An 11,607-nucleotide genomic window follows, 5' to 3' on the forward strand; every position below is an offset into this window, starting at 1 on the left:
CCCCCCCCCCCGCGACGCCCATGCTGTGATTGTGCCTCTTTTCCGTCATTTTGAAAAAGGAACGAAGTCGGGCTGTAGTTCATGGCCTCTAAAGTCAGAAAGAGCTCAATAAATATATACGTTGAGACTTCAAAAGTTGATTTTGGGGTCCACATTCCAAACCCTTCCAAAAATCACTTGACTCAGGCGGCTTACCACGTTAGTGAAGGAACGCGCAGTCGCACACGCGCCAATGGAGTCGAGAGGGCGTTCGAGCTCGAGTGTCGACTGGTAACCAGTCTATCCTTTGATTGATCGAGCGCCCTCAATCGAAACTCGAAAGAAAACCAACCGGCGAGAATCGCCTACATTTGGTAAGAGATCAGGAACTAAGCTGCCAAGGAGGTCGTGAAAAAGGTAAATAATCACATAGTTTCGAGGGGAAAAAGCTTTTGAAATTCAAAAGTAGACTTTTTAGCATTAGTTCTCAGAATCTCAGAATCTCAGAAAGTTGACTGGAAATCGCCGCTTTATCGTCAAGTGCGTTTTGATGGACACTCGAAAATTCTGCAAAAAAGTGCAAGATGGTGATATCTGTCTAAAGTGTCATGTTGCTGTGCAAATATAAATGGAAATGGTCTAAAATTTAGTCAGTGCTTCGTCATCAGAACTGTTTCCCCAGATCTTATCAGTACAAAAATAGATAGGCCTAGCGTCCCTCTCACCCTAGGCTTTTATTAGAAAGGAAATAGGAATTTTACATGATCTGGAATGGAAATTTATACGTGGCGTCAAAAACAACGCCATGCGTATTACTGAAATAAATACTGGGATGTTGGTAAATGACAGTCTAAAGCTTCCTGTAAAATTATGGCACCTGGTGTGAAGTCATTTAAAAAAAAATTGGTATTTTTGTATAAATTTCCAATGGTGGCCGACCATCGTTGGAAAAACCTAACTATTTTTCAACTAGGGGGCCTACTGCTCCAAATTTACCATTTTTTTCTGTCCAAATTTTGTTTGCTATTGGTTACATGTTCATGAACGGGTGCAAGCCAGCTAGACATGCTAGACTGGTTCCCTTACCTTACAATTTTCTGGCATCTATGATACATTTCATAATAGTGGAGTCAGGGATCCAGACTACTTGAACCTTTTTTTGTTTTTCTTGGTTTTTCCAGCAATTTCGAACACAAAACTTCAAACATGTCAGTGTAACAATATTTTGATCTATTATACTAACACCTCAACTACTTCATTTCCGAAAATTACAGTAAAAGTTAGGCCTAATGATGTACATTCCCTTTAAGTATGCCTACTTACACATGAGAAATACAGTGAATATTCCAATCAACCTAACAATTGCTTTGGCATTCAAAATTAATGTGACTTTTTGGAGAGAGAATAATGGAGGCGGGTCGGAACGTTTCCAACTTTTCATGATGACAGCTAGTCGGCGTCATCGCACCCAAAAAAACGACGGTTGTTTCAAGAATTCATGAGTGCAGTTGTACAAGGGTAAAAAGTGCACTTCACCTATTAAAAAATCCAAAGTAGGCTACGCAATTATTGCAATACCCATTTCAACAATGACATACATTCTGCTTTTCCAACATATTTTACTGCAGGTGTCCAAATATTCTTCATTGTCAAAGCTTTGTCAAAGCTTGCCATGGCTACCGGACCGACGGCAACCTCCATGCCAGACTCATCCCTCTCCCATCCCCAACACACATCCTGTCGAGAGGTCAAGCGTAGCTGGTATGACTTCCACTCAACCGTCAAGGCCACAAGACGACTGCAGACAACCCTGAGCAACCGGGTGCCGTCAGAGTTCACCTTCCAGACCATGCCGACGGTGGAAGGGGTCCGCACCCGACTCTACTTCCTTGGTGTCCCGCCTGGTAACCGGGAAAACACGTTGCTCTACTCAGACCTGCCAGACGATGCAAGTCTAGCCTCGGACTCGCTCTCACTTGAGCCTCTACCCTGGAACCCGCTGTTGGTGCCCTTCAGAGGGTTAAACCACATGGGTTTCTCCAAGGAGGAGCAGTTGCTCCGTGAGAGGAAGAGACTTGGCATGTATGGTATCACCACGTACGAGTTTGATCCAGAGTCCGGCAAGTTCTTGTTCCCTGCAAATGGCAGTCTTTTTACTTGCCACGATCCCATGCTAACGGTACAGTACAGTCTTCTTCTTAACAGTTAATCCCTCTGGGAACCGTTGTACATTTTTGTAAAGTATTTGGACCTGTAAATATTATACATGTATTTGCGATGAATGATGATTTTGTTTTGGGGGGATTTTGTTTTTGGTACCTCTTCTACCAGAACCAGCCAGTATTCCCCCGTGAGGTGGTCAGTCAGTGCCAGGGGGTACGTATGGATCCCAAGTTCTGCCCCTTCAACAGCGGCCTGGTATCTTTCATCAACAACAGTGACCTATGGGTGACCAACACGAACACCGGTGAAGAGAGGAGGTTGACCTTTGCCCATAAAGGTACTCAATGGCCCAGACTGAGGCCTGCAGTACTGACAAAATCTTCAAAACAACTTCTGGCCAAGTTAATTATTCTCTACCGTTTTTTATATTGTTTTGTCGAGAGCAGGTGCCAGCATGTGTGGCCCATGTTGACAGTGCATATTCGATCCATTCCAAGTTTGAAGAATCGCGTACTAAATTATTTGGAATGCAACAACCCTTATGTCAGTGGCAATTGGATGTGAGGTTTGAATGGACCTTTTTTGATTTGGACCTTTTTGTTCACAGGATTGCCTAATATAGCAGAGGATCCTAAGTCGGCAGGCGTGGCCACCTATATCATTCAGGAGGAATTTGATCGCTACACTGGCTACTGGTGGCAGCCCCAGCCCACAGGCGTGGTCCCAGGGACGGGAAAAGTCAGGTAGAAAGACCACACACCCCTACCCCCAGCCCACTCATCCCTCCCTCCACTCATCCCTCCCTCCACTCATTCCCCTACTCATCCCGTCCCACCCATGCACTCCCTCAGCCTACCCCTACCCCCTGACTTTGATGGTTACAAAATAGAACGTAGGAGCTTAAGTCTGACCTAACCTAACAACATTAGTCTGAAGTCATCAGTGGTACTTTGAGTCACAGTCCCGCAAATGGATCTTGCACAACAGAAATCAATTTGACCCTCAACGTCTTTACCAGCCCAATGTAAATGGTCATCAGGATAACAAACCGAGTATTAATTAAGATTAACAGCTGAGTGTTCTCCGTACATATGAAATACTCAAAAGTGATGGTTTGTCCTTATGACTCGTTTTCTGGGATGTGATCACAGATGATTAAGAATGATTTGAACTGTTTTTCCATATGAATATTGGCATGTACGTGTAGTTACAGAATATTGAATGAAATTTGCCATTATCTTTAAAAGTTGTGGTTGGAAATATAAACATGTACATTGAAAGGATCATTCTATAAATTGAGGGTCCAAAATGCGGCATTTAATTTGTCCCTATCTACATGTACCTCTTAAACTTTTTGGTTTACCACTCAAATATCATTAAGAATGAGTTCAAATTATTCTCATGTGTTGGGTAGGTATTTTGCTTCACATAATCTTCCTTACAAGAAAAAGGCATATAGGACTATATCCAGAATTTACAAAATCGTACATATCAGGATTGGACAGGAAAAAGTTGCCCCAACTTTCCATATCTATACATGTGTGAATGACAACTGTGAACTATTTTGCAAGACCAAGTAGTTTTGTGCAAGTGCTAATGGGAAATCCTTTTACTTTCTAGGATTTTGTATGAAGAAGTTGATGAATCCGATGTTGAGATCCTGCACATTGTCAACTCATCGTACGGCGAACACGGCGTAGACGATTACAGATACCCTCGTTCAGGTATGTTGGGATATTTCTGCTTTTGCGGTAAGCGGAGATGAAATACTCAGTAAGTTATTTATGGTTTAGATACAGGAATGCCAAGGTAAACAATGAAATTTGCAAAGTGAACACAATAAGAATTCTAAACATGTTTTGAATCATGAATTGTGTTATGTACAGTTATTATGTAAGGAACCAATAAATTGTTAAGAATTTGAATAAACTTGTTAAAATTAATAGAGTGGATGAGTTGACCTCAGAAATCTGCGAGATTTTTCGGGAAATGCTAACACTGAGTCTGTGATTAGAGTAATCAGTGCTTGATAACAAGATACTCACATGAATGGTAAAAGTGAACTGGCGAGACTTGCACGCTCTGTAATTGGGTCAACACAATGTCCTTGTTACCTTCAAACTTAAATAATTCATTTTCTTTTAACAGGCACAACAAATGCTAAAGTCACCCTGAAATTGGTGGAGTTCTCTGTGGACACAGAAGGCAAGGTAAGAAATGTGTGCAAGAAAGATCAAAATACTCACAGTCACATCAGTTTATAAAACCCAAACGTTTACCGATCAAACAATGCCAGGCTTAGCAGAGTTGTAAGTGAGTCAAGCACAAATCAATCACAAGTCAATTAACAGGTCATTAACAATGACAAAGAATGTCTTTGTGACAGTTCATTGAGTAGTTTTTGACTTGTTTTTGTCATAACCATTTGTACGTTTATCATCAGTGATCCTGATTATTTTTTTTTGTAGATCACTGATGTGATTGACAAACAGCTGAGTGAGCCACTGACTAAACACTTCCCCTGGGTTGAATACATAGTGCGAGTAGGCTGGACACCAGACGGAAACAAGTAAGCCATTGTAACTGTAGAGGGCGCTGTTTGCCTTAAGAGAGTTTCAAATTTGTGTCAAATTACAGGCTTTCAAATAAATGTGCAAATTTCAGTTATTTAATGTTGCCAAAGGTGAGATTTCAGAAATTGTTGGCTCGTAGTGGATATGTATGCAAAGTTCTTAGAATATATTTTCTGCTCATCCTCCTCATCCTGCAAGAAGTTTTTATGGTGGTGATTCTCTTAGTGGAACAGCAAACTTTTCAGGAATCCATAGTGTATCCGAGTTAGCAGCATGCCAGTGTACATTGTGAATATCAAATTGAAGTCTAGTGTCCTGACTTGTTTTTGTTGGTTCCTATGCTTGTTTTCACAGCATGTGGGCCCAGCTCCTGAACCGTAACCAGCAGAGCACTGCAGTTATCCTGATTCCGCTGCAGTCATTTGTTGCTGTCAGCAGCGACAACGAAATGCAGGAATTGGGAGATGGCTCCACTGAATCATCAATCAGAGTGCTGTATGAAGAACACTCAGACCTCTGGATTAATGTAAGTTGGGAAAAACTCAAAAATTAGTTTTTATTTAATATTTTTTCAAAGTACATAATCTCTCTTGCACCTTAAAGTACCGGTATGTGTACAAAATGTACCCCCCAAAAATAGAGCCTTATTTGGTATAAATACTCACACAGGTCAGTTTCAGAAAAGCTGTTATCTTGTCCCCAAATTTGTGAACTTGTGGGGACAGTATTCAACCTTTGCTGAATGACCACTCTGCATTGTGTTACCATCTTTGTACGAGAGTGAGGTGGCTAGTAAACCAAAGACTCACTAGCAGGTTGCAACAATTGATAGGCGCATAACTAAGCCAAAAAACACTTAATTTTTGTTACTATAACATCTTCATCCTTTCCATTCTTGTCCTTGCCAGGTTCATGATGCCATTCATTTCTTCCCACAAACGTCACCAGATGAAATCAGTTTCCTGTGGGCCAGTGAAGCGACTGGTATCCGGCAGTTGTACTTCATCACATCAGCCCTGCAACAGCCTGGTGCCATACCAGGTCAGTTTTTGTTTTGTTTTTAGAGCTGCCAAAATTTCACAGATTTCATGAGATATTTTCTGCAACATAAAAGTATATTCTAAGCACTGTGTTTAAACTTACAGTGCTATGAAATTCTGCCCTGATCATGTTGTCATATTTTGATTTGTGTGATGTAAAATAGGCTTCTTTGTGTTTGTAATGTTTTAAAGGAAACCTCAAGCCAGCCATTTTACAGTACAAAATGTTGACCTCTGGCAAGGGCGAGGTCATAGGTCAGCAGCTGTGGGTTGATGAGGTCAGCCAGCTGGTCTACTACAAAGCTCTGCATGACACGCCCCTAGAAGAACACATGTGAGTATCTTGAAACGGAACCGAGTAGGCTGAGAAGAACCAAAATGTCCCTCCCAGTGGTCTTCCCCAACTCTCCCTTCGTAACCCAATGCTCCCTCTGTAACCATTGAGGGGGTACTTGTGCACAGAATCAGGATTAACCTTGCATCATTTGTTGATTAATTTCAGGTACGTCGTGTCCTACCAGAACCATGGCCCACCAGTTCGGTTGACTGAGCTTGGCTACAATATACAGACTGTGGTTCTCAGCCCGGTAAGAACTGACATCAAATACATAGAAAGTTATAAAATAGACAAAAAATAGCTGGTTTTTTTTTTTAAAGAATACTTCAAAATCTTACCCGGAACAATGCAAAAAATTAAGTATCTTTTGTTTTAGTGTTCTGATTCCATTGAGGATTTTTAGGATGAGAACTAATGTTTTGGAAATGAATATTTGGTTGATAAAGTAACGGCGTGAGGTCTGAACCTCCAACCTCTTCACCACTGTTGCAGTGCTCTATCCACTGAGCTGTCCAGCCATTTGTTTGCATTTCCAAGTTATTCTAAAGATTACAGATTCAAATCCCACTTCGGTAATTGGTTAAAATAATGCATTCTGAGGTCAGATATTAAGGAATTGGAATTGATCATGTTGAGTTGTTCATCTCCACAGGACCAGAGATACATGGCATGTGTTCTGAGCAACCTGACCACACCACCATTCAGCAGCATCTTTCGGTTGTCAGTGACTGGTTCCCAACCATTGAGCATGGATGCCAAGCCTGTGTGCTCATTGCTTCCAGCATCAGGTATGCAGGGTTAGACTTGCAAGTTACCATCAGAATTTCTTTTAAAATCTGATTCAAATGGCAGTTTCTAATTTTAAGCACTCCACAGACACTGGGTTTGCACTAGTGTGGCCTGTATCCACTTTGATAGGCATGAATATTTATATCAGTTTTGTGCAGAGCATGGGCATAAAATGAACAAATAGGCGTACATTTTGTGCTGACATGCTCCTCACCACTTGACTTCATTTTAACTTGACTTAAACTGGAGTTGAATTGCAAACCTTTTGAAATTCTCAGGATACCTTCTTTTTTTATTTTTTTTTTGGGGGGGGGGTTCTATACTCACATTCCTTCCCTATGGCTTTTCCTTTTTTCAAATAATTTAAAATTTGATTATATTAACTTGGACTCGATGGAATATTCAAACTGCGCTGATCAAGTTTAACATACACCGGCCTAAACTGGCCCTCGATGGGGATTTGCTTGCCCCTAAAGATGTAAAAACAAGTGGCAAAAATATTACCAAAATAGATATAAAGAAAAGATGGTGGAATATTTTACCAATTTTAAGAAGAAATTTGAGCGAATATTTCTTGTCAAGTTTTTAAGTTATGGGCAGTTCTAGTGCATGTGGACAAAAGTGTGTAATTTGACAAACGATAGAACCATGCAACATAAACGATTAAAAATAACATCATGTACGTGTTACATCATCTCCTTGAGACCACTAACATTTTCAAATATTTGATTTAAAAAATGCGGTTCCGATATTTGGTTGATCAAATATTGGATTATTCGGTACATTCAGCACAGCCCTGTTCCCTAGTGGAAGATTTTTAAGGTTCATGGTGAGTGAAGGATAATTATATTTCAGGGTTTTTTTGGTCAGACTTATACAATGAGGATTTGACTGTAACATTGAGCCAAATGCCAGACCATTAAACGTTACAAATTATTCTCTGTTTTAAAAAATGGATTTGTGTAGCTGTAGCACCCACCTGCATCCCACCAGAGCTTTTCTCCTACACCAGCTCAGCCACCGGGGAGGATATGTACGGGCTCCTGTACCGACCCCACACTGTGCCAGACCCCAGCCAACCACCCTGCCAGCAACACCCCACGGTACTGTTTGTCTACGGCGGGCCTCAGATACAGCTGGTCACCAACTCCTACAAGGGGGTCAGGCTGCTGCGGCTACAGACGCTGGCCTCGTTGGGTTATGCAGTGGTGGTGGTGGACAGCAGGGGCTCCTCTAGGAGAGGCTTGAAGTTTGAAGGAGTGCTGAAGAATCAACTGGTGAGCATCTGCAGGGTAGTCAAAAGTCCTTACAAGTCAAATCACAAGTACAGCGGTGCTGTCATTTAGTCAGTCACAACGTACATGTACGATGAGTCATCATTGACTTACAATTCATCTTGACTCAAGTCAAGAGACAAATTACTGAAATCACATACTGATGACAAATTTTTTCGAATCAGTATTTGTGACAAAGAATTTATTTGTTATTATTCATTCTGTGTTAGTTCTGACGTCACTTACCTCATTAAATTTTTGACTTGTGACGGACCTGTTAAGGCACCAATCAAAGTTTACACGGCCATGCGTCAGCCTAAATGGAATGTGCCGGTCTGGAATTACATGGGTTGCATCCAGATTTGCATGCGCCTGTCAAAAATGGACAGGGAGCTGAAATATTACGAGCATCATGTGTGCATCAATATATATTTTTTAAGGTAGTTGACTAGCTGAAATTAGAAAGACTTCAAAGGTACAATTATAGCCGATATTCCTCACAGAAGATCTCAAATTATCCGTGTAAAGTGACTTTCAACTGAAATGTAGCATTCGACAAAAAAATAGAACCACGCAACTTCTACAATTTAAATAGCAACACGGACGTTTTTCGTCATCTTCTCAAGACCATAACATTTTATGATTATTCAAATCGGAAAATGCTATGAGAATATTTGGTGGATGACCCGAAATTCAACTATTTGGTGTCCTCGGCATAGCCTTTTCAATGATATGAAATTCTTTGTTTTGGATTGCAGGGTTCGGTTGAGATAGAGGACCAAGTAGAAGGCTTACATTACATAGCAGCCAAGACTGGCATCATAGACCTGAGTAGAGTTGCTATCCATGGCTGGTCATACGGAGGTTACTTGTCTCTGGTGGGCCTGGCCAAAAAACCGGGCGTCTTCAAGGTAGGTACAAAATATGCTCAATGGTTCAATGTTTCATGGAGAACTGAGCTTGTTTCTGCATTCAATAGGGGACATTGAACAATAGAGGACAATAGGGTCCCCAATTTTGCGATTGTGTACAAAACATATGGGAGTTCTTCCTAAAAAGTTAGGGTACAAACAAAAGAGGGACAATAGGGGGTCAGCGTTGCAGGCAAATACACACTTGTGTGGATTTGCTTACTAATGGTTATCATATTTCATGTGGTAGTAGGGAATGTTGGCTGGTGTGCATACATACACCCCATAACCAAGGTTTTTAGTGAAGAATTGTTGTGGAAGTCTTGTAAAGTACTGTACTTTAAAATGTTAAATATGCACTATGTCAAAGAAGAACAAACACAGCTTAAAGATGTCTACCATATTTGAAGTGTTTGTTTGTTGTTTTTGTTGACGATAGGTTGCCATAGCAGGGGCACCAGTCACCTGTTGGAGGGAGTATGACACGGGTTACACGGAGCGCTACATGGACACGCCCATCAACAACCCAGCTGGCTATGCAGCAGGCTCAGTACTCAACATGGCCAAACACTTCCCTGAAGAGTGAGTAGCAAGCAAGGGTGGGGCAAGGAGGGGGAGGGGTAGGGTTTGAAGCAAAATAGCCACATATTTTTTTGTTTTTTAATATTGAACACCTGTAATCTAATAAATAGAAGATATTGTTATATGGAAACACTCACATGGAATATTTGTTGACAATACTTGTTCTTTAAATTTGATTTAAAGAGAAAACCGTCTGTTGATTGTCCACGGCCTCATCGATGAGAACGTCCACTTTGTCCACACCAGTCTCTTAGTGGATGAACTAATCAAGCACTGCAAGCCATATCAACTACAAGTGAGTAACAGACAAGCATTTCTAACATGTGCTTATGGCTGTTTGCTTGTGAGTATGTCTGCTTCTGTATTAGTCAGGTCAACAGTTATGACGTAACACTGAAAGAGAGTTGGCGGGAAAATCTACCCACTACCATGCACATATTTTGTTTTTGTATCAAGCTGCGACATTCTTTCCAAATGGCTTGCTCACGTTTTACAAATCCATTAATGACATTTTGCCGTAGACTTCCCAACAAGTATCAAATTTTCAAATATAGGGTACCAAAACATGGCAATTTTAGAATAGTGCCATTCATGTAACGATGGAACCCTAACCTTTACATTTATTTTGTTGTACTTTGTCTGACAGATCTATCCACGGGAGAGACATGGCATACGTCGGCCTGAAGCTAGCGAGCATTATGAGACCATGTTACTAAGCTGGCTGCAGGCTCACCTATAGCAAGAACCAGAGAAGAGGGCGTGAGGAAAAGAATCGGGTAGAGGGGTGGGATAGCTTGAGAGACACGCCCTCCTTAAGGTTTACATGCATCTGTAAATTGTAAGACGGACCCCATGATACCCCCCCCCACCCCGACATGATGCATCAAGAATGCGTCAAGAGTGCGTCATGTTCTTCATGGCTGTGACACAGGGATGTGTTACTGACAGGGTGAGTCACTTTTCCTCAGAAGGTGCATTACGATCTTTGAAATGTGGGTCAAAACTGTCAAATACATGCAATTGTGTGTTAAAAAGCTAACGCGGAGGTTTGTAGATTCTGCAAAAGGAGGACCCACTGTTGGACAATGACACACCATTCCCGGAGGTCATGGGATGCGTCACACAATTGATAGGTGCATTACTACAGAAGAAATGACGTTATAAAATCAGCTCACTGTATTTTGTTGAAAAACCCCATCACAATGTACAGAGATGCCACTTTTCCGGTTTTAACCGGAATTCCGGTGTGTTTTTTTAATCTCACAAAATTCTGGTTTTTTCGGCCGTCAAAAGAAACTGCAAAAAGAGAAGAAAAAATGTGGAAATGCGTTGATTTTTACCTCGTTAGCGCTCTCGAGTTTACATGATGTAAGGATTGCGCAGGCACGGCACAACGTTGTTCGTTGAAGTAGTCTTAAAAACAAGTCTTTGTTTTTGCCGATCCTGCATGCGATACAGGCGGCCAACGTTCTCGCATGCAGTATACAATGGCGCCTCGCGTGCTGCACTGCGTGCGGGCGTGTTGTGTGCTAAGCACACAAGGCATTCAGCCTGGAAATCAAGTCTATCATTTCAGTTATCGGTGGTTTCCGATCGCAGTGAAATATGTCATGCGATCAAGCTAAATGAGTCGTTTGTCGACCCAGGTCAAAAAAATTTATTACAGACTTGAAAAGAGCACAATCTCAGCATTACTGCTGTGAAAACTGCATGCTGATACCATCTTTATTTAGTTCAAAAATTATAGAAGTCGGAACACCAAGATATGTGATGAAGTGATGTGATGAAGTGGCCCTATTTTGGCCTGTATCTCCAAATGAAAATTCCCAACAAACGACTCATGTAGCTTGATCCCATTACATATGTGAATACAAAAAACACTGGGTACCAACCATGTTTTTGTCGTGCGCATCGCGTAGTGCAAAGGTCATGTACACCGACAGTGTTGTGGAATCGTGC

General features: G+C 41.4%; 1 protein-coding gene across 1 annotated transcript; it reads left to right on the top strand.

Annotated features, from left to right (window-relative positions):
* The first annotated feature begins 297 nt into the window (after window positions 1–297).
* Window positions 298–11,259, top strand: LOC119729780 (dipeptidyl peptidase 9-like). Its single transcript, XM_038202523.1, has 17 exons — window positions 298–396; window positions 1,608–2,158; window positions 2,311–2,479; window positions 2,750–2,885; window positions 3,763–3,866; window positions 4,291–4,352; window positions 4,611–4,711; window positions 5,070–5,241; window positions 5,624–5,756; window positions 5,948–6,089; window positions 6,258–6,342; window positions 6,745–6,880; window positions 7,848–8,158; window positions 8,914–9,066; window positions 9,506–9,648; window positions 9,832–9,943; window positions 10,295–11,259. Exons 2-17 carry the CDS (start codon window positions 1,652–1,654, stop codon window positions 10,385–10,387), a joined length of 2,559 nt encoding a protein of 852 aa, XP_038058451.1. The 5' UTR covers window positions 298–396; window positions 1,608–1,651; the 3' UTR covers window positions 10,388–11,259.
* The last annotated feature ends 348 nt before the right edge of the window (window positions 11,260–11,607 follow it).

This window comes from Patiria miniata, unplaced genomic scaffold, assembly GCF_015706575.1.
Source record: "Patiria miniata isolate m_02_andy unplaced genomic scaffold, ASM1570657v1 HiC_scaffold_21, whole genome shotgun sequence".
Classification (NCBI taxonomy): domain Eukaryota; kingdom Metazoa; phylum Echinodermata; class Asteroidea; order Valvatida; family Asterinidae; genus Patiria; species Patiria miniata.